The 22,332-nt window shown below is 59.9% G+C and overlaps 1 protein-coding gene across 9 annotated transcripts in view; it reads left to right on the forward strand.

The window, feature by feature from the left end:
• The window catches only part of SARDH (sarcosine dehydrogenase), a 60,590-nt gene that overhangs the window by 22,830 nt on the left and 15,428 nt on the right, over positions 1–22,332 (forward strand). For all 9 annotated transcript variants that reach the window (XM_047699267.1, XM_047699264.1, XM_047699262.1 and 6 more), the window contains 6 exons: positions 1,298–1,381; positions 3,528–3,641; positions 9,382–9,520; positions 10,999–11,112; positions 16,540–16,687; positions 20,744–20,837. In XM_047699267.1, the coding sequence (XP_047555223.1) occupies positions 1,298–1,381; positions 3,528–3,641; positions 9,382–9,520; positions 10,999–11,112; positions 16,540–16,687; positions 20,744–20,837 (693 nt within the window). The remainder of the gene's footprint in view (positions 1–1,297; positions 1,382–3,527; positions 3,642–9,381; positions 9,521–10,998; positions 11,113–16,539; positions 16,688–20,743; positions 20,838–22,332) is intronic.

Below are 22,332 nucleotides of genomic sequence, written 5' to 3' on the forward strand. Positions count from 1 at the left end.
ACGGGGACCCAGTGGGTGAAACCGCTCTCGGAGCCGTGTGAGCTGCTCTAGCGAGTCCGTGCCACCCGAGCTGGGGGGCCTGACCCACGGCCGGTCCGTCTGGAGCACAGGTGACAGCCCGGAGTGGGGGCCAGCCCTGAGGGACTCTGATACCGTCCCGGGGCAGACAGCAATGGAATGGAGCCGGATTCTTGGACACAGTCCTGGTGTCTGAGAACTGCTCGGTGGTGCGGGGGCGGTCCCCGCACGCAGGCACGTGTGAGCTGGGCCGCGGAAACCAATTTAGGCTGTTACATTTTTGTCTCGCGGTGAAGGACACATAAAATTTGCCATTTCAACCGCGTCAAAGCACGCGATTCAGGAGACAAGGACATTCACGATGCTGTGCGACCGTCACCGCCACGGAAAGGGCTGCGTGCCCGTGATGCAGGGCTTCCCCGTTCTGCCCGCCCCCGGCCCCGCCTACAGCAACCACCCCCGGGTTTTTCTGTCCCTACGGTGGGCATTGCATGTGAGGGAAGCCGAGCGACACGTGACCTTCCTTTCCTGGCCCGTGTGCCAGAGGCTCGCCCGCGGCGTGGCGCGTGTCGGACGCCACGCTCTTCAGGGCCGGGTCCCGCTCTGCCCTGTGGGGTTACCACACTCGGTCACTGACCGTCCGCTGCTGGGTGGTTGCCACCTGCTGCTGTGGACAGGGGTGCGCAGAGCCCCGTTGTGACCCTGTTGTTGCTTCTCTTGGGGTGGGGGGGGACCTAGGAGGGAGACTGCTGGCCTCTTCCCACTGTTGGAACAACACAGCGCAGACGGGGGTTGCTGAGACCGTAGACATCCCTTCTCCCCGCTCTGGAGCCCGGGAGGCCCAGAGCCCAGTGCTGCTGCCCAGCTCCAGGTGCGGCCCGTCTTCCTAGCTGCCCAGGGCTGCCGTCTTGCTGTATCCACCCTGTCGGGGGGCAGCACTGCCGGGCCCTCCCCTCCTGGGACCAGGGCCCCACCATGTGACCTCACTCCACCCTAAGCCCTCCTCATGAGCCCTGTCTCCAAATGCAGCCCCACTGCAAATTAGGGCTTCAACATCGGAGTTTGGGGGTACAATTCTGTCCCTAGCAGAAGGTCTCTCAATAGGCTGGGACTCTTGGAGTGGGACAGGGGGAACTGGGGCGGGGCTGTGGGGCAGGCATGGGGTCCAGGGTCCCACCACGAGGACCTCTTTGCCCTATGCTCCCTGGGGGTCACTGGCTGCCCTGCCGGGGGTAGTCTGGCCCGGCCTGAAGGGTGCTTGTTCCCCACCCCTACCCAGGAGCTACTCGCCCGAGGCTGTGTGTTCCAGGAGCGACAGGGCTGGGAGCGGCCGGGATGGTTTACTCCCCAAGGCACAGCTCCGGTGAGTAGGCCCCCTGGGCCGGGTCCCCCTCCACGCCCGTCCCCCACCCCACCTGCGGCTGCCAGCCCAGGTGGGGCCTATGGGGAGGGTGAGTCGTCTTGTGTGCAGGAAGGCTGAGCCCCTGCAGCTCTGCCCGGAGCCCCTCCCCTGCTGATGCCCCGCGGGGCTGTCACTCAGGCCTTCTGGGGCTCTGAGAAGCCTGGGGCCCTGGGAAAGCTGGTGTGCCACAGTGAGGAGGTTGCGCACAATGCAGCCCCCACCGTATGTAGGAGAAATTAGCGCGTCTTCTCATAATTTTGTTCGTATATTTTTGGCAACTGCAACTGGTATTTTATGTTAGTAGGAGGACTTAGCCCCAAATTAGGCATTCCGCGTTAGTTTGTAAGTTGGGATTTCACAGCCTCCTGGCCTCTGGTGCCCTCCTGGGGGCTCCCCCGGGCCCCCCTACCATGCCTCGCATCGGCCGGTCAGAAAAGCAGCCATGCCTCCTGCCCGTGGAGCTCAGGGCTGGGGTCTGCTGGAGCAGGCGTGGTGATGCTTCCAGCCCAGCCAGAGGGACAGTACTTGATCCAGATTTGTGCAAATTGAGATCCCTCTCCCGCTGCTCTGTTTCCCAGTCCCCTTCCTGCGCAACCTCCTCCCATCTCCATAGCAACCCAGGGCCCAAGGCCGCTCCCAGGGCAACCTGAGGTAAGTGAGGCAGAAACCAGAGCTCGCTACTGCCCAGAGGTCACTGTTCTCAGGCTCCTCGGTCCTGGCCCCTTTTCCCATCGGCCTGTGGAGACCCTTGCCCTCTGCCCAGGAGAACGGAGTTCCCCTTGAGGTCCGAATCACTGGAGGGACAGGCAAACCATGAGACACCTGAGGACAGAGGAGACAGGCTCTCTAAGATGCTGGGGGACAGGCCTGTCCCCAGGAGGCTAAGAGGCTGGGGCCACGAGGATAGGATGGGCCTTGAGCAGAGCCCTCTGCATGCCAGCTGGCCTGTCCCTGGAAGTCCCCGCCCCCCGGGACAGTAGAGGACAGTGGAGCAGGGACAGGGACCCTTGATCTGGAGACGGGCGGGCTCTGCACCTTCTCACCTGGGAGCCATCCTAGGTGTCCAGGGCACAAGGTGACAAGACGTCCCCCAAATCCCAGATGCCCGGCCAGGCTACAACGACCTGGAATGTCCGTTCTGGGGCCTCAGGGGCCTGTGGGAGCTGCACCTGCTGGGCAGAGAGATGACTGTGCAGAGGCCCCATCCCAGATGCCAGGGCTTGAGGGGGGCCCCAGGGCGGCCGAGCAGCCCAGCACAGTCAGAATCTTGCACTCACTCTTGCTGGGGAGAGGAGGCTGGGCGGGGCTGGCCGTGCTGCCAGGTGACAGCTGACCGGCTCCCTCAGAAGCTGCGGGGGGGAGGGGCAGGGCCTCTTGGCTTGTGGGTATCTCAGAGCTGCTGACAGGTACAGGACAGGCCATGGCAAGTGGCCGAGGAGGACCCCTCTGGGGCCCACCTGCCCCCAGGTCTATGCCAGGCCTGTCTGGTCCTTGCTTGTGACTTAGGTCAAGCTAGAAGCTCTCTGCCTCCATTTCAGTCTGTAGAAAGGATCTCGTCCATGGAAGCCTGAGGCCCTTGGAGCGTGGTGTGGTCCTGATTGCCACAGCAATGGTGTTGGACCCTCAACTCCGTCACCCTCAATGGGCTGGTGCCGGGGCCTTATCCTGCTGCCTTAGTCTTGCCCTAAAAGCCCTGACAGTGGCCCTGACCAACCCCTTGCCTCCCCATCAGCCCTGGTCTCTCCCAACCCTGCCCCCACCCAACTTCCTCTCCATCCTTTTGGGCCCCAACCCGCACAGCCTGGCTCTCTCCCGACACCGGCTCTCAGACCCACCACCAGGGCGGTTAGGGTGTCATCCGAGGGAGGAATCGTGGACGGCTGAGCCCTGTCCCCTCCCCCGCCCCCGCACGCACAGCACAGCCCTCCAGAGGGCGGCTCCGTGAGGCTGACCGGATCATCTGCTCCGTCTCCGCCCCTGTGGGAGCCGGCTCCCTGCCCGCCAAGCCCAGCATGTGTGTGTGTGCGTACACGTGTGCGTGCACACGTAGGGAAGGACAGAGGGAAGAGAGGAGGAGGAGGATGGTGACGCGAGTGTTGTCCCGCAGGTCCTACAGTACGACTACTACGGGGCCTACGGAAACGAGGCCCACAGAGACTATGCCTACGGCCGCCTGCTTGGGGACGAGTACACATTCGACTTCCCGCCGCACCACGACGTGGTCAGTGCCCAGCCCCCCCCACCCCCATCCCTGGTGGAGCCGGAGGCTCTGGGGGCTCCATCCTGTCCATCCCGGTGCTTGGCTGACTCCGTTTTGCGGAGAATTCGGTGATGTTTCCCTGCCCACCCTGCTCTGTACCGAGGCTTGGCCTGGCCCTCGGTTAGGCCCGAGAACAGTATTATTGCTACATGTAGCGGGGCTGGGCTGGCTGTGTGGCCCCAGGCCAGGGGCTGCCCCTCTCTGAGCCTCGACCCCCCTGCCCTGGAGCCATTCTGAGGCGAGCTTGCGTGAGACTGTGTGAGTGACTCGCTCCTTCCTCCGGGGCCAGCGTGGTGGGTTCCCTCCCTCTTGCAGAGTAGATATCAGGATGCGCAGATCCCAGACGGCCCCTCCAGGGGACAAGCAGAGGGTCCGCAGTCTGGGGTCTGCTTACGGTGCCCCCGGCTACAGAAGTGGGCAGCTGAGACTGGCCAGACGGCGAACCCGGCCACTCATTGCCCCAGCCTGAGTGCCTGACTCCAACTCCGGAGGGTGACAAGGACTTGGGGCCTGACCACCTCCCGTGGTCAGGTGCACCACGCAGAGATGTTTTCGTGTGTGGTTTCTGCAGAAAACAACACAGCTTCCTTGCCCAGCGGCCCAGCCATTTGGTGAAGGGTTCACCCAGTAGAACAGGGCCCAGCTCTTGTCCTGGTGGCTGCCCCTGGGGCAGGAGCACGGCCTCAGCCACCCCCTGATGTGGGCATGGAGCCAAGGGCTCCACTGGCGGGTGCCGGCCCAGGGCGGCCTGGGAGGCAGTCCCAGGGGGAAGGTGGCCAGCCAGCTTCCTGGGTGTGCAGCCTACGAGGTCACCTGGGGCCCGGGCTCAGTGGGGCTCTGCCCCCCGATTAACGCTCTGCTGTCGCCATCTCAAAACTGTGCATACTTTTGGAACCGGGGTCCGCAGTTCCATTTTGCACTGAGCCTCACAAAGCCTGCAGGTGGTCCCGTGGACTCCCCCAAGCTTGTTCTCCTGGTGAGGGCTCGGGGGAGGGGTCTGGGAAGTGGAAGCCGGAGGCACGTGCCTCCTGAAGCTCCCGGAATCCCGGCGCTGCCTCTCGGGGCGCGGGGGCTCCCGTCTGGCGCTTCAGCACCCGCGCCGCCCAGGGCCGGCAGGACGTCTGGCCCTCGGGGACGTGGGAGCCCGGAGGGGACGCCAACTTGGCTGGGTGGCTTCATGCAGCCCTGGCAAATGCGCCTGAGCAGTCCCAAAGCTTGAAACACGCACGTGTTCTGGACGCTGGCACCGCCCCAGCCCGGGGAGGCGAGACTCAGCCCGGAGACTGGTCTGGGTTTGCTCTGCGGCCCCGGCAGCATCAGCAAGGCTCCCGCAGCGCCTGACCTGACGGGTGCGGGAGCGCCCCAGAGGGGAGGGGTGTCTGCAGAGGCTGGAGGCGTGGGGGCTCCGGAGTGGCGCCAACCAGGTGCGGGTCCAGCTCTCCCAGGGAAGCCTGACCAGGGCCTTGGCCGGTTTCCCCGGTGTAAATGTCCTCACCACTCAGTCCGATACACCCACGTGGTACCCCCGGACGCAGAGCCGGACCAGACGCGCAGCGCTAGACTGAGCTGGCCCGGGGCACGTCTGCGGCCTTCCAGCTGCGGAGCCCCGCCGACCTCGTCCCCTTCCTGGGCTTCGGAGGGCTTAGCGCGAGGAGGCTTGCGGCAGTTCCCTTGTCCGGGTTGGTGGATGGGCTGCGGGGTGGGAGGAGGGGACACGGGTCCCGGACGCACAGTGAGTGCTCGGTTGCGGGCTACTTTGCTGCCCGGGTTTTATCTTCTGCCGCCAGAATCAGGTCGGCCCTGTGCTTGGCAGCTCGGTGATGCGTTCAGGGCAAAGAACCACGGTCTTGGTGACGGAAGACCAAGAAGAAAAACACGAGGATAACAAGGAGGACCTGCCTGAGGCATCTGCAGACCGCCAGCAGGGCCATTAGGCTCTTTTCTTTTTTTTTTTTTAAACGATTTATTTATTGATTTATTTGACAGTCAGAGATCACAAGTAGGCAGAGAGGCAGGCAGAGAGAGAGGAAGGGAACAGGCTCCCTGATGAGCAGAGAGCCCGATGCAGGGCTCGATCCCAGAACCCCGAGATCACGACCTGAGCCGAAGGCAGAGGCCTAACCCACTGAGCCACCCAGGCGCCCCAAGTCAGGCTCTTTTTTTAAAACAAAAGAAGACAGCTTTATCGAAATAGAATTCCCGTACCGTACAACCCGTCCGTTTCAGGCGTATAATCCCGTGCTGTTAGTGGCCTCACGGGACAGCAGCTGTCCCCACAAGCAGGTGTTAGAGCACTTTTGTCTACCTGCAGAACAAACCCGCCCGCTAGCCGGCACCCCTGCCCCCCACCCTCTCCCCACTGCACACCCAGCCACAGGCAGCCACTAAGCTCCTTCTGTCCCTACAGATCCACCTCGCTGGGACATTTTAGGGCGCGGTCTTTGGTGCCTGCCTTCTTTCACCCGGCATGGAATGTTCCAGGTCCATCCACGTTATGGGTGTATCCGGGCATCCTTGCTCTGTGCTCTGGGACTCTTCCATCCCACGGACATGCTACAGTGTGTGGCCGGGCACTAGAGCTATGTGCTCATTTCGGCTGCTGTGAACAGAGCCGCTAGGATCGTGCATGGACGGGTGTCCGTGTGCACCTCGGTGTTCATTTGTCGTGGGTACGTGCTAGCAGTGTTGGTGGACGCCTGCAATTGCTGGGTCATGGGGGGACTCGCCGCTTAACATGCTGAGGACCTGCCAACTGTTTTCCAAAGCAGCTACGCTATTTCACATTCCCACCCGTGGTGCGGAGGGTTCTGACTTCTCCACGGCCTCGCCACCACTTACGACTCTCTTTGATCCTTGCTGTCCTGGTGGGTGTGAAGTGGAGAGTCTCTCGTGGGGGTTCTGAGTTGCGTTTCCTACCGACGGATGACGCGGAGCATCTTCCCATGTGCCCATTGGCCATTCCTCCGTCTGCTTTGGAGAGATGTCTGTGCAGACACCTTGCTCATTTTAAACGAGGTCGTTGGTCTTTTTACTGAGTCAGAAGAGTTCTCGTTATATTGGGGTACACGTCTCTCTCCAGGTTTATGCCCGGCACGTATCCGCTCCCGCTCTGTGAGTCGTCTTCCCTTCCGTGGCGGTGGTGCTGGCAGCGCACAAAAGGCATCAGGTCTGCAAAGTCCAACGGGTGGGACGCTCCTCTTTCTGCTTGTGCTTCTGCTCCAGCACGGCATTTCCTAACGCCCTTTCCAAGGCCACGAAGATGGACCCGCATATTTTCTCCTGAGAATTTTATGGTTTTAGCTCTGATTCTTAGGTCCGTGACCCACGGTGACTAAGGTTTGTGTATGGCGTGAGGAAGGGGTCCAACTTCCTTTCTTGCGTGCGGCCGTCCAGCTGTGTCGGTGCTGCGTGTTGAAGATCCCTGCTTCCCCCGGCCGTGGCCTTGGCGTCCCTGTGGGAAATCAGTGGACCATAACCGTGAGGGCTTGTTTCTGCCGTCAGCCCCATTCCAGTGATCTGTACACGTGTCCTGTGTTAATGTTCTCCGTCTCGATGACGGTATTGTAATGAGTCTTGAATCGTGAAGCACGAGTCCCATCTTTCTCAAGATTGTTTTAAGTATTCTGGGTCCCTTGCATTGCCGTATGCATTTTCGGACCAGTTTGTCCGTTTCTGCCCAGAAGCCGGCGCGATTGTAGTGGGGACTGTGTGGAACCTGGATCAGTCTGGAGAGCATTGCCGTCTTAGCCCTCGTCCAGTCTTCGCTTTGTAAACATGGGGTGTCTTTCTGTTCATTTAGGGCGTCTTAGTTTCTTTCAAAAATATTGCCACGTTTTTAGAGTGTAAGTTTTGCACTTGTTTTGTTAAATTTATTTGCGAGTATCTACAAATCTTTTTTGATGGTGTAAGTGGAATTATTTTCTTAATTTCATTTTTGATTGTCCATTGTTAGTGAAATGAAGAACAAAACAATAGTTTTTATTTGTCTGTCGTACACTGACCTTGTGTCCTGCCACTTTGGTGAACTATTTTGTTAGTTTTAATAGTTGTTTGGTGGGTTCCTAGGATTTTCTATATGCACGATCATGTCACCTGCAAATAGAGATCGTCTTGCTCCTTCTTTTCCAAGCTCGATGGCTTCTGTTCCTTTTTCTTGCCTCACTGCTGTGCTGACTAGAAACTCCAGTACGATGCTGAGTGGAAGTAGCAGGGCAAACAGCTGTCTTGTTTCCGATCCCAGGAGGGACGCTTTCAGTCTTTCCCTGTTATAGTATAATGTTGGCTGTAGAATTTTTGTGCATGCTTTTAATCAGGCTGAGGAAGTTCCTTCCTATTCCTGGGTTATTGACTATTTTTATGATAAAAGGTGTTGGATTCTATCAAATACTTTTTTTGAGCATTTATAGGGATGATCATATAGTTTGTGTTTTGTGATTCCCTTCCCCCTGTTCATCTGGGGATGACCAACCGACCTCCCGTTCCCAGGAGAAATCCCTCTTGAATGTGGTGCGTGTTCCCTTTTACATGTTGTTGGAATCGGTTCAGTAGTATTTGTTTGAGGGCGTATTCATGAGGGATATTGGCCTCGTTTTCTTAGGGACATCTTTGACCAGCTTTGGCATTAGGGTAATGCTAGCCTCGTGGAATAAGTTAAGATGTATTTCCTACTCTTGTTTCTTTTTTTTTAATTTTGCAAAGACTTGATGTTAATTCTTCTTTGAATGTTTGATAGAATTCACCAAGTAAGCCATCTGGGCCAGGGATTTTCTTTATAGGGAGTTTAAGTTACTAACCCAATCTCTTTTTGTTTTGGATCTGTTCAGATTTTCCATTTCTTCTTCGGCTTTCATTACTTGTGTCTTTCTAGGAATTTGTCTCACATGTTTCAGACAGGTCTGTGTGGTATTCCCTTATAATCTTTTTATTGCTGTAGGGTGGGTAGTGATGTCCCCTCTTTCATTCCTGATTTAGTACTTTGAGTCCTTGCTCTTGTTTTCTTTGTGAGTCTAACTGAAGGTCTGCCAATGTTGTTGATCCTTCCAAAGAACCAACTTTGCTTTTGCTGATTTTCTCAACTTTCCTATTCCCTTTTTTCACTTAATTCCATTCTAGTCTTTATTGTCTTCCCTTCAGCTTACTTCTTTCCTTTCCGTCCATCTTTCCTTCACTCTTCTTTTTCCAGTGTCTCCGAGAGGGAAGCCGAGGCATCCATTTGAGGATTGCTTTTCCATGGAGGCGTTTGCAGATGTGAGGTCTCTGTGAGCACGGCCCTGACTTTGTTCCCTCCGGTTCTATGTACTGCATTTCCACTGGCATTCTTCCCAACGTATTTTCCAACTCCCTGGGAATGTTTGCTTTGATCCTTTGGTTATTCAGGAGTGTGCGGGTTAAAGTCACTTATATGTGATCTCTCCAATTTTCCTCCTACTATTGACTCCTGATGAAATTCCGTTGTGTTCCAAGAACATGCTGTGTGTGATCTTAATCCTTTTGAACGTACTGCCTTTTTGATGGCGTATGAGCCACCCTGGAGAGCGTTCCCTATGCTTGAGAAGAACGGTCATGGTGTGCTCCAGCTGGGAGGGGCAACGGGGGCCCTAAGAGCAGGTGCGCAGCAGAGAGCCCTACAAAGAGCCCATGCTCCCCAGAGGAGGCACATCTCAGAGCTCTCACAGCATCCCTCCTCCGTGGAACTTTACAGATAAAGAAGGAGTGTCTGGCCTGCAGAGGAGCTGCTGCTGTGTTCAACATGTCCTACTTTGGGAAGTTCTACCTGGTGGGCTTGGATGCGAGGAAGGCTGCCGACTGGCTGTTCTCTGCTGATGTCAACCGACCCCCGGGTATGACCTCCAAAGGACCATGCTCCTTTCCCACTCCAGTGCCAGGAAGAACTCCAAGGACAGAGCTCTGGGCCCCTATGTTGGCCGGCTGAACCTGTCTCCTCTAGGCTCCTCTAGCTCATGGCTCTGCCCCTGAGGCTGGCCCCATGCCCCTGCATCTGGACCCCTTTGCCCTCATTGCCAAGTCCCAGCCCTTAGGCCCCCAGCACCTCCTTCCATCCCTCCTCCTGCCCTTCTTCCCCCTCCTCCCTCCCTCCTTCGCCTTTACTTTGTTCCAGAAAGGATACAAGGCAGCAGGCCTTCAGGAGATGTCTCCTAAGACTGTCACCCCCATAGGAATGCTCTCCCCAGACAGGGTTTCCAGAATGAAATGAACATACAGGATGCTCAGAAAAATTTGAGTGTCAAGTAAGGAAGGAACCATGTTTTCCCGTAGGTGTAATACTTGGGATCTTCATCCCCTTTCGTATGACCTACGCTCCACCCACGTGTCCACCCACCTGAAAACTCAACCCATCCCCTCTGTAGTCGTGTCCTGAGGCTACTATAACAAAACACCCAAACTGGCGGCTGTAAATAAGGCAACCGTGTTGTCTTACAATCCAGAGGCTAGAAGGTCACGGTCAAGGTGGCAGCAAGGCTGTGCTTGCTCTGAGACCATGGGTAGGACCGTCAGCAGCCTCTCCAGCTCCTGGTGGGGCCGATGGTCCTTGGGGTTCCTTGGCTGCAGGTGTGTCCCTGCGGTCTCCGCCTCGATGTCACACAGGCATCTCTCTGTGTCTTCTTCTTCCTATAAGGACACCATCATACTGGATCAGGGCCCACCTTAAAGACCATCTTAATGCAATTACATCTGCAAAGCCCTGTTTCCGAATAAGGTCACATTCATGGGTCCTCGGGGTTGGGACGTCAACATGTCATTTTGGGGGGACACAATTCAGCCCATTCACCATTTCCCCAGCCAGCCAACTCACCTACCCACGTACACACGCACCCCCTGCTCACCTCCTCCGAAAGCTCCTGCTGATCCACGTACTGCTGTCCACCCCCAAGCCCCGCCCAGCACCCCTCCATCCACTTTCCCCCTCACCCCTCCTCATTCATCCATCCGTCTAGTCATTTATTCAAAACACGGTGGGAGCCTCAGCTCAGCCAGCATGGGCGCCCCAGAGTGAGTGAGACGGCATCCCTGCTCCTGAGAACCTTCCAGCATTGTTGGTGGGTGGGCTGGGGGGAGTCCAGGTCCCGGCTCAAGGCATTTCAAGAAGAAAGCACCTCCACTCAGGACCCTTCCTCCTCAGGGGATGGCAGCACTGGGGGACCTGCCCTCCCCTCTCTGGGTCACTGGGTCATGGTGGCGTCACTGCACGGAGGGGCCTTTTGAGGGCCTCCTGTCACGCGGTTACGTAGACTCGGGTGTGCCGAGAGGCTGCCTGGCTGAGCGGCTCGCACACCCTGGGCTTTCCTCCTGCCCCCAGGCTCCACGGCGTACACCTGCATGCTGAACCACAGGGGCGGCACTGAGAGTGACCTAACCGTCAGCCGCCTGGCCCCCAGCTCCCAGGCCTCTGCCCTGGCCCCTGCCTTTGAAGGTGAGCGGTGTCCCGCCGGCGGAGCCGTGTTGGGGTTCGTGGCTGCTGCTGGTGGGCGGACGGGGAGGGCTGCAATTCCCTGTTGTGCTCGCAGTGGATGGTGCTTGGGGGACGGGAGGTCTCAGTTCAGGCTGAACGTCGGCTTTGTTCCAGCAGCGACCCTGAGCTCTAGTGCTCCGTGGTTCTGTCTTTGAACCTGTCCAGACCGCCGTGTTTCAGAGCAGCCACGCCATGGGGGTGCTCAGCGCGTCTGCCCAGAACGGAGTGAGCTGGGGGGAAGGCTCACCCGGAGATGTTAGCACCTTTCTGTCTCTAGCCTCTGTGCGGGGTCGACTTTCATCTGTGCTGAATCCCAACTCAGGCTGGGGCAGGTCCTTGGAAGATAGGCAGTTCGGTACTCAAGCTGTTACTGGGTGGCCCTCTGCAGTCCCTTCACATTTGCTTGCATGCTCCCAGGGACAGTTAGCTCAGTACCTGTCTTCCCTGTCTGCAGCCCTGACTGTGGCCCTGAGCCAGATCTGCTTCCCGTCACTTCCGCTTCCCCTGCCCTTACCCCCTGGTTCCCGCTGGAGCAGTTTCATCTCTAGTCCTGTGATAGTCTCTGCTAGGGAACAAGAGAGATGGCTGAGGTTCGCAGAGAGTGGGGAGCCCCTCTTTCTCCAGGCGGGAGCCCCGTTGCCGCCTCTGTGAGATTGGATTTGCAGCGGAGAAAGGCGTCAACTGTGCAGTTTCCGTGTGGCTGACTGTGCCATCCAGGGCAAGGGTCGGTAGGCTAGAAGTGCTCGGCCCGTTCAGAGAAGCCGGCAGCCCCCCGGCTCCGGGCCTGGCTCTGTGTGGCCGACAAAGGCCGGTCATTCTCCGTGGGACTCAGTCAGGTCCCCAGGGTGTGCGAGCAAGCTCCGGCCTGGGCACTGGGAGAGGGAGGTGGAGTGAGGAACAGGCGAGCTTGAGTCGGGCAGGCGCGTGAGTTCAGCACTAGCTCCGGAGCACTCACCGCGAGCCAGGCACCAAGGGCATAGCCACAAACCCAACCGAGAATGTTCTGGCCTGCATAGAGTTTGTGGTTCTGGTGGGGAGCAGGGGTGGTGGGACAAGTTTGCTTTGCTGGCCATGGAGTCCTTCAGGGTGGACGGGGCTGCTGAGGGCAGGTGGGACTCCTGGGCCTCTGGGGTGGCTGCTGGAAACAGCATGTCCCCGGGTAGCACTGGCCAGCTGGAGGCTGTGAGCCTGGGTGAGGGGTCTTATGGCGGGGGCAGGTAGGGCACGGGGGGCCTCCCTCCTGCCAGTGCTAGTGCAGAAATCAGGAATGCATTGGGCCCCGTGAGAGCGTGTGTGCTTTGTGGATGAGCTCAACCCCTTCCGTCCCCTGTGCTCACACAGGCTTTACCCTCGGGCAGAGGCAGGGGAGGAGGGAGGCTGGCTGGGGCCTCCTGGAGCTCATGGTATGGACAGACCACCATACGGGTAGATGGGCCAGGGGACCATTAGAACACTGGGATGGCAAAGAGCAGGAGTATGGAGGCTATGGGAAGGAGCGGAGCCAGGATGAGGAAGGCTTCCCGGAGGAGGTGAGGTCTGCCCTTACTCTGTGTCCCTCTGCTCCAAGCCTCAGTTTCACCATCTGGGGCGCGGGGACCTCACTAGTTCCCTCAACGGGGAGCTGTAGTGAAAGCATGTTGTAAACTGAGCCACCGCCCAAGGGTGCACCCACGGTGTGCCTTTTGGGGTGATTCTGGGGGATTCCTGGCCCGAGAGTTTGAGGAGCTCTTGCCTTGCCAGGGCAGGCTCTGGAGCAGGGGGAGGGAGAAGGCGCTGATGCTTCTGCACTCTGGCACCTCCAAGTTCTCCAGGAAGGGAGGGCGGGAGGGTCTGCGCTCAGCCTGCCTGTGGAAGTGTGCATGGCAAGGGAGGCACGAGGACACCTGCGTCACATCCTGGGAGGCTCTGCGTCGTGCTGATGGGCCCGGGGACACGGCCAAACACGCGCAAACTGGTGGCGTGCAGACTTTGTTTTATTTTCAGCCTTAAAAACTGTACCGTTCCTGCCATGAATATGCATGTTTTGGACGGGGGAGGGGGGTGATTATAGCTGTTACATTAAGTCAAGGGGATGTGGTGATTTGCATTCGACCAAGGTTGTATACAAAGCAGCTGCCAACCCCAAGCGGGAGCTCGCCTGACCTTTCCTATCGCAGACGGAAAACGTGCTCGCAGGAGGCATTATAACAGTACCGCAAAATAGAAAATAAAGTCTGGAGCCCCCGGCTCCCTGGCTGGGGCCCGAGCCCCCGGACTCTGTGCTGGCTGACTGCCCTCTCGGCCATGCCCACTCGAGGGTAGGGCCTGAGCTGTGCTGACTGTGGCCTCAGGACCCAGCGCTTCAGGTCTTTGGTGAGGGACAGTGCCCAGAAAATGCCAGGCCCACCTACGACCACCTCTCTGGCACCGACGGCCCCAGTAACTCGCATCCTTCCGGAAGGGGCCTCGGGCAGCTTCAGAGAGTCAGAGGGTGTGTCAGGGCTGGGGCAGAGGACATTGTCGGGATTCCAATGTCCTTTAAGAGTCCCCAGCCCAGGGACGGGTTGGGGAGGGCCCTTGGGGGCTGATTTGTCTTTTTGGCTTCTGTCTCCCTCTGTGCTCATCAGTTTTAAAAGAAAAGAGGAACCACGATCAACCTAGCCAGTAGATTTTTTTATCCTTGGATGCTCTCAACAGTCCTGTGGGGGCCTGTGCGGCTCTGCCCATCTTACAGATGAGAAAACAGGCTCAGACAAGTAAGAATTGGAGCCAGTGAGTCACAAAACTGCCCCTGGGCCAGGCTTGTCTGGTGCCAAGACCTGTGTGTTTCCCAAGACAGGGTCCTCCTGGGGGTGGGGTAGTGTCCCTGCGAAGTGTCCCCAGAGGGGTAGGTGGCAGGGATTTGAGGAGCAGCCCTTTCTGCCCAGCCCCGTGGTCCAAAGGACGCAAAGGTGCGTGCATCGTTTGGGTATTGTCCTGGCTGGAGGGAGATTGTGGGTTGGGGACAGACGCTGGTCCCTGGGCAGGCCACTGTGGGGAGGGGGCAGCGGTGCAGGGTTGGGGTGGGGTACATGGGCCTCCTGGAGCGGGGGGATGTTGGAACAAAGTCCAAGAAGATGAGTGGCTGAGGTCCTGTGAGGCCCTAGTGAGCGGGGGGCCTGGATGAGGACGGGTCCTGGCCCAAGAGTAGAACCAAGTGTATCAGAACTAAGGGGTCACGGGGCAGGCTCTGACGGGCTTTAGGACTGTCCTAAGGGGTATGGGAGTGAGGGTGGGGGTGTAGCATCGGGGGCTGGGGCCAGGAGGGGACAGATGCAGTTCTCCAGGCCACAGGTACTGCAGGCTGGGCAGAGCCACAGCCATGGGCGCAGAGAGAAGAGGCTCGGAGGCAGCTTTGGGACGTGGGGAGGAAGGAGACAGCAGGGCTGTGGGTGACCCAGGGCCTGGCCATGTGCCAAGAAGTACCGTAGTTCTGGTATTCAGGGAGGGCTTCCTGGAGGTGAAGGCCTCTGAGTTGGATCTGGAGGGCAGCGGGTTAGGGGAGCAGAAGAGCACATGGTACATGGAGTTCCAAGGTCAGCAGTGTCCCAGGGCCCACCTGGACGGGGCGGAAGGAGGGCAGTGGGGACCGCAGCCCCTGTTTCTGCTCCTACCCCTTCGGGGTTGGAGAGGGAGGGTCCCAGATCCAAGCTTCCGTTGGTGGCCCCCGGTGCAGCCCCAGAAATCTCACATGAGAGCACCGCCACCAGCAGGTGCTCCTAGAGAGGGCAAGAGGCCCCGTGCCCCTTCATCTCCAGCCTGTGGCCACCAGCGGCACCCTCCTTTGCTAGGGCTACTGAGGCGTGCCTACTTTTTAATTACGGTGGGGGGCTGCTTCACAGCTGTGGGGGAACCCCTGGGAAGGGCCAAAGGAGAGCACTTGGGGGGATTCTCTGGCCTCACAGGGCCCTTGGCCATCTCCATGGTGTCCAAGTTACGCCCGGGTCCCGGGCTGGCGCTGGGCCTGCGAGGGCCGATGCCCAGAGCCAAGAGTGTCCAGAGCCGAGAGAAGCAGATGCCACGCAGGACCCTGAGAAGAGGATGCCTCCCAGGGCGGACCCAGCCTGGCTGCCGGCTCTGGGCCTCTCCCTGAGGCCCCTCCCACGGTGGCCGTGTGCACCTGGCCCGCAAGGCCAGCTCCAGGCCCGTTCCCACTGTGCAGATGTGGAAGTGGCCGGGAGCTCCGGGGTTGCCCGGACACCACTGCTCTGAGGGTGGGGGCCCTGTCGGAATTAATGAGGAAGGAAGGAAAGAGGCCGACGCCAGGGGAGCTACTGAGAAAGCGGAGACAAAGGAGACCCCACCACCCCCAGGCCCACCTCCCCTGGCTCCTCCTGGAGATGTCGCGGGACCAGCGGGAGCGCACTCACCCCAGGAGCTGCAGCCCTGCGGATGAGAGTATACAGGCTCAGAGAGACTGTGTGACGGGCCCAAGGCCACACAGCTATCCCAGGTCCCAGATCCCCAGGGCAGTGGGTCTCCCAGGATGCTGGGCCAAGGCGGGCTGCTCTCCATTCACCCCCTGCCTGGTGGCAGTGTGGCCCAGGCTGTGGACTCAGAACTGGACAGAGTCTGATTTTCTATCATGTGGCCTCCACGAACCTCAGTCTCGTTTTCTGAAACTCTGGTGTGGTGGTGAGCGTCAGCCTCCTCGGGGGAATCAAGGGGACGTATTTTTTAACATATTTTATTTCTTTATTTGAGAGAGAGTAAGAGAGAAAGAACACGAGCAGGGGCAGAACGAAAGGGGGAAGCAGACTCCCCTGCTGAGCAGGGAGACTGACGTGGGGCTCCATCCCATGGTCCTGGGATCATGACCTGAGCCGGAGGCAGAAGCTTAATGGACTGAGCCCCCCAGGCCTCCCGGGAATCAAGGGGATATTGCCTATAAAGCCCAGCCCGGTGCCTGGCCCCAGCAAGTCCTGCCAAGGCCAAGGGGGGACCTGGAGACCAGGGGCCAGGGGAGTTTGGAGAGAAATGAGAGCCAGAGAGGTAAAGGGACTCCCCCACGCTGCCCAGCACAGATGGACAGACAGACGGAGCAGCCTCCCTGTGGCGGGCTGGCATTAGGGGATCGTCCCCTTTCCTGGATTGGGAGCCCTTTGAGAAGTGGGTGAAAGCCGTGGACTGTCCCAGGAGAGGGCTACCTTGGCATGTGCAGCCCTTGGAGCTCCTACACCCTGGCCCCCCGCCCCCATCCCCACACCCCCCCCCCCCCCCGCTGAGAAGCCAGGGCCCCCAGAGAGGGTTCCTGAGCTCTGCCTTGTGCTGTTCACTGTTTAGAGAAGAGTAAATATGTCCTCAGGCCAGAGGCCTCGCTGCCCCGCCCCGTCCTGCCATCCTGTCCTGAGCCTGGTGCTTCTCTTCCAGGGGACGGCTACTACCTGGCAGTGGGCGGGGCCGTGGCCCAGCACAACTGGGCTCACATCCGCACGGTGCTGCAGGACCAGAAATTCCGGTGCCAGCTCATCGACGGCTCCGAGGACCTGGGCCTGATCAGCATCCAGGGCCCAGCCAGGTGAGGAGCGGCGGCGCCCAGCCCCTGGGACCCAGCCCCCGGTCCCTCCGACTGCGTCATGCGGGCAGAACCACTGCGGGTCCAAAACGGGATGTTCTGGTTCGCCAGATGCTCTGGTGAGCCCAGAGATGCCACGCCGGCTAAATCTTCAAGCGCTGGAACTCGGAGAAGCCCTTAATGTGAGCGTCAGGCTCAACCATATGGCGACTTGGCATCTGGGGGTTCCGGGGTCACAGAAGGGCCCGTGTGGGTGTTGGGGGGGTGTCTTTGGGTCTTTGATGGAGTCTGGGAGTTACTGATGCCGTCTCGAAGTGGGCACAGCGAGCCCAGGGTTCCACCTGCTGCGGGGGCTGAGAATAGTATGGCACGGAGGCCACTGCCCCTGGGCCCAGACGCCTCCACAATCACCTCCGGTGATTAGGACTGCCGATGGGTGACCCAGACATTCCTTCGTTCTGTGTTTGCCGAGCGGCCTGCCCACCCACGAGGCCTCAGAGCCTGCGAGGTCCTCAGCTGCGGGCTGTGCGTGGAGCCACAGAGGGGACCCAGGCAAAGGGGCACCCAAGCAGCTGTGCCCTCTGGAAGGATCCCCCCAGCTGGGCTTCCGGGAAGGGACTCGGGGGCAGGGGACCCGTGGGAAAGAACCATCGTGTTAGCCACCACCAAGTGCGCCTGTGATTCACCAAGCCCTGCACTGACCCCTCCTGAAACCACCGATAACAGCCCTGGGAGGCGGTTCTAATTGTTCTCGTCCTTTTGGGGGAAGAAAGAGGCACAGAGAGGTAGAGCTCTTTGCCCAGGGTGGCACAGCTAGTAAGTTTCAGGGCAGCCGGGCATGGGCTCCCCCCGGCTGTTAGAAAGCTGCGGACCCTGAGCACTGGCCCTTCCTGAGGAGTCACAGACCCTCTGCACCTGGCTCAGGTGTTCGATCACTGACCCCACGGCCCAGGTGCACGTCGGTGCAGGAGAGACGCCTCGTGAGCGGTGGACCCCGCCGGACAGAAAGGTGCAGGGGAGGCCCACGTCAAAGGAAGGATGTATTCCCGAAAAGTGGTGGGAACAGCTGGCCCCCGAGAGGAAGAGTGGGTTGGGGACTGTACGCTCAGAACTGTACGCTCAGACCGTGCCACGGTGTCCATTTTCCCGGGTGCCTTAGGGCTTAGCACCTCCCTGGCTGGGTCCTGGATGGGCCAACCTCCCCTCCCAGGCTGTGTTGTAGCTGTTTTTGTGTGGGCCTTGCTCAGGGGCGCCTGGCAGACAGGCAGGACCTTCTTGCTGAACAAATGTATAGAGTCTGAGCCGGTCGTGTACTTTAAAGGTGATTGGCTTCTGTTCGGTGTTTGACCAGTATCTGCCAAGGGAACGTTGGGGCAAAGCCCTGGAGGGAATGAGGGATCAGCCTTTGGAGCTCTCTGGAGGGGTGGGGTTCCAGGCAGAGGAAACAGCAGGTGCAAAGGCCCTGTGGCAGGGGTGTGCCCATGCGCGTAGGGAAAAGCAGTGGGGCCGGCTAGAGCAGTGTGGTTGGAGGTGTGCTCAGAGAGCAGAGGAGGTGAGAGCCTGTAGGTCCAGCAGCTTTCTCTCTGAGTGGGGTGACTGAGCAGAGCAGAGACGTGGTGGGACTGGGCTCCAATAGGGTCTCATTGCCGGGCTGGGGAGGAGGCCAGCAGCTGCGTGAGGAGCTGCAAGGGCCGGAGAAGCCGGAACTTCAAGGAGGGAGCGACGAGCTGTGTCCAGAGGACCCGTGGGTCTACGTGGGATGAGGCCCAGAAACTGACCGCTGGGTTTGGCAGCGTGGTGCTTCCAGAGGGCTCAAGGGGGGTTGCGGGACGGCTGGGTGGGAGCGTGTGGAGCCAGGAAGGGAGGAGAGGAACCTGGAAGTCTGGTGGGGTGCTTTTCATCTCTCCCTGGGCCAGCCGGCTCCCATCTGTGGGCGGAACAGGGCCGGGGGTCCTGGCCCGTCCCCGGGGAAACCTCCACACCCTTACCGCTGAGCCGTCAGCCCACAGTGGGCTATTTTTAGTGTGGGGGAGGCAGGTAGGCAGGGGAGGGAGGGTGTGGGCAGCCAGATCAAGGCAGGGCCCCGGGGGGACGGGTCAGCCTCCTCTGCCTCATTAGAAGCAGCTCCAGGCAGAAGCCGGTGACAGCCTCGTCATTCCCCTGGTAGTTCCTTCGCTCCCTGCTCTGAGCGTCCTCTCCTTCTCCAAGAGCACCTCGTTCCCGCACGAGTGTCTGCCTTGCCGGCTCCACCAGTGGGGCTAGACCTTTGGAGTTGTCAGCCCCTGGACCATGGGCCGTGCTGAGTGACCTGCTGTCTGGAAGAACTCTCTGGAACGTTCCATAATTGGGTGGTCCAGTACCATAGCCACTAAGCCGTTGGTGGCCCCTCAGCCCTTGACATGTGTGTGGCCAGACTGAATATTTAATTTTAAAGATTTTTATTTATTTATTTGACAGACAGAGATCACAATAGGCAGAGAGGCAGGCAGAGAGAGAGGAGGAAGCAGGCTCCCCGCTGAGCAGAAAGCCCGATGTGGGGCTCGATCCCAGGACCCCGGGATCATGACCTGAGCCGAAGGCAGAGGCTTTAACCCACTGAGCCACCCAGGTGCCCCTGAATATTTAATTTTAATTCAGTTAAACTCAAGTGGCCACATGTGGCCGGTGGAGACCATGCAGAAGCGAATGGTCACTGTCCCGGTGGCTCACTGATGCTCCTGAGGCGCTGGGAGGAGGCAGCACGGTCCCCGTGGAGGACAGGCTGAGGGTGAGGGCGAGTGAGGGGGGTCGGGACTCGAACCGGCGTCTCTGGCCATCGCTGTCTGCCAGCTGGAGGGACAGCCTCCTGGGCCCCAGCCTGCCTTCCGCAGACCTGTGTGCCCGCCCCATCTGTAGATCGGTGCACAGAGCTGCCCCCAGTGCTGCCGCTGAGCCCCTTCAAGCCCTCAGCCCGGGCGGCAGCTCCAGCCTCCTGCCCCTGCAGGGACACAGGCTGGGAAGACACCGGCCATCCCTGGGCTGCAGAGAGGACGTGCTCCTGGAAGACTGGGGACGGGCTCTCCGGGGGTGGCACCACGTGGGTGCCGGGGGCGTGTGTTACATAAGGCACAGGCAGCCTGCAGCACGCTGGGCAACTTGGGCCGGCGTGGGTGGGCAGCTCCAGCACCGTGGGGGTGGCATTGGGGTGGGGAGCCCTCCGAGCGGCGCTACCCTGCAGCCCCAGCGCTCGCCGCTACCCCCCTGCGGGGCTGTCTCCTGCCAATGGGGAGCCCGCCCCGGGGCACAGAACTGGGCTGTTGTCAATCAGTTCTATTTACCGTGCGCCGTCTGCGCCGGGCACGTTGGGAGAGGAGCCCTGTTGTCACAGAGCGCCTGGTTTCAGGGAGGAGGGGGCAGGTACAATCCATGTGGGAGGTGCCCTGTTGGGAAATGTGTCCGAGCTTCACAGACCTAGACCCAGGGAATCAGGGAGGGCTTCCTAGAGGAGGTGACAGCTGAGCCAAGACCTGAAGGATGACAAAGGCTTGAACAGAGGCAGTGGACCTGGATGGTGCGCCAAGGAGTAAACGAAGGCCCGGAGGGAGGCCAGGGGGCAAGGTGCCCAGGAAGTAAGGGTTTCCCTGGGTACTGAGGCCTCCGGGCCCAGCAAGGTCTCAGGTGACCTGTGAGAGCAGGGCTCTGTGGTGGCAGGTGGGGGAGGTGCGGAGGGCAACCTCCACCCTCAGGGAGCTCACAAACCAGCCTCCTGCCCATCGGACCTGTGGCCATTCGATGGCTGGGGTCGCTGCCCCAGGAGCGCATGTCAAGCTGCTTTCCACGCAGGCTGGGCTCACCTCCCCCATCATTGTTCCTGGCTTTTTTAACAGACTATATTTTTGGCTCGTGTTCATCTTGGTGTGCTTTTATGAAGACCCTGTCGTTCGTCTGCCTTACGAGGACAGGGACTCGACCTGGTCACTGCTGTATCCCCAGCTTCTTCCCGGCCCAGGGCCCATGCACAGGAATGCTCAGCAAGTGTTTGTTGACTGACTAATCAACCAACTTTGTTCTTGCTCACAGCCGGGCCATTCTGCAGGAGGTGCTTGACGCAGACCTGAGCAACGAGGCTTTTCCGTTTTCCACCCACAAGCTGGTGAGAGCCGCCGGGCACCTGGTAGGTACCACTTGGCTGCTTTCTCCTGGGCTGTGGGCGGCGGCCGAGTGCTGGGGCTTGGACGTGGGAGCCGGTCTAAGCCTCTGCTCTCCACTGCGAGATGGGGACTAGACATTCCTGCCCACAAGCTGTTCAGAGCTCAGAGGGGTGATGGATCCAAGTCAGACTCCCTGCCCCCCCACCCCCCGGGGCCTGGCACCTGCTGGTGGGCTCGCTCCCAGGCTCCTGCCAGGAAACACAGCCTCTGCCTTGCCACCTACATGGCTACCCATGGCCTCCCCCTCCTCGGAGGCACAGGGCATGGCCTCTCGGGTCAGGGTGGTGTGTCCTCCCTCTGTCACATCAGAAACGACAGGGCTGGGGACAACAGAGCTCTGCACCCTGAGGAGATGCCTGTCCTTCCCTAGTGTCCTCCCACCCCTGCCCGCCCAACACTGTGGGTGTGGGGAGAGGGGGGGCAGCTCCCCGGGCAGGGGGTGCACAACCCCTGCCCCAGCCCCAGAAAGCCCAGGTCCTGGGGCCCAAGGCTCTGGAATGGTGGGCGATGTCAGGCTCCCTTGGACCGGGTTCTGGCTGGACACTTCCTCGGAGACCAGGGGCCAGCCTGGGGCCAGCTCAAGGTCAGCCTGTCCCTTCCCTTCACATCCTTGTTGGAAGTTAAGTGGCCTAGTGTCCTATCTGACTCCCCACGGCACACACACATGCCCGCATTGTCTTTCCAATGACAGGAAGTTTCCATGACCGGGTTTCTCAGCTTCACCCCTGTGGGCCTCTGGGAAGATCTATGTTGGAGGCCGTCCCGGGCGCTGTACGGTATCCGGCCCATGCCTGGCCTCCCCCCATTCAATGCCAGGAGCACCCCCGGCTGTGACAACCAAAAATGTGTCCAGACATTAGCGAGTGTCCCCAGGGAGCAGGCTCACTGGAGGGGAGGGGCTGGTCTGGGATCGCCCCGCGTGGCAGTCAGGCTGGCGGCGCTCGTGGCCAGGGCTCTGACCGAGGCCCTGCAGCAGCTCGTGATGCCGGAAACTGAGCCCAGAGAGGGCGGTGGACTGCCCGAGGCCCTCAGCTAGCCAGATAGGAAAGCACCCCGCTACATGTCAGTAAAACGGACGTGCCCGCGGGGGGTGGGTGGGCGGACAGCCGGGCTGGGCGCTCCTCTCCTCGTCCACTTCTCTGAGTTCGTCAGGGGTGGGTGGGGACAGTACCAAGGAATGTTGGTGAGGAGTGGGATCCTGGCCCGCAGAGGGGCTGGGGTTCCAGGACAGCTTGGGTCCCATGAGCCAATTAAGCAGCGTGCACTGATGTTGGCGAGGGGCTGAGGTGGGCGAGGGGGGCTGCTGAGAGGGTGGGACCAAGGCCGCCCTGCAGAGCCAGGGAGCACTGACCAGGCTCTGTTCCTGCCTTCTGTCTCAGGAGTGAGCTCAGGGACAGGAAGCTGGGGTGGAGGGGGGGTCTCCGTCTTGTTCCCTGCCTCTTTGGTGCAGAGCTGCCT

Source organism: Lutra lutra, chromosome 13, assembly GCF_902655055.1.
Source record: "Lutra lutra chromosome 13, mLutLut1.2, whole genome shotgun sequence".
In the NCBI taxonomy this organism is placed as follows: Eukaryota; Metazoa; Chordata; class Mammalia; order Carnivora; family Mustelidae; genus Lutra; species Lutra lutra.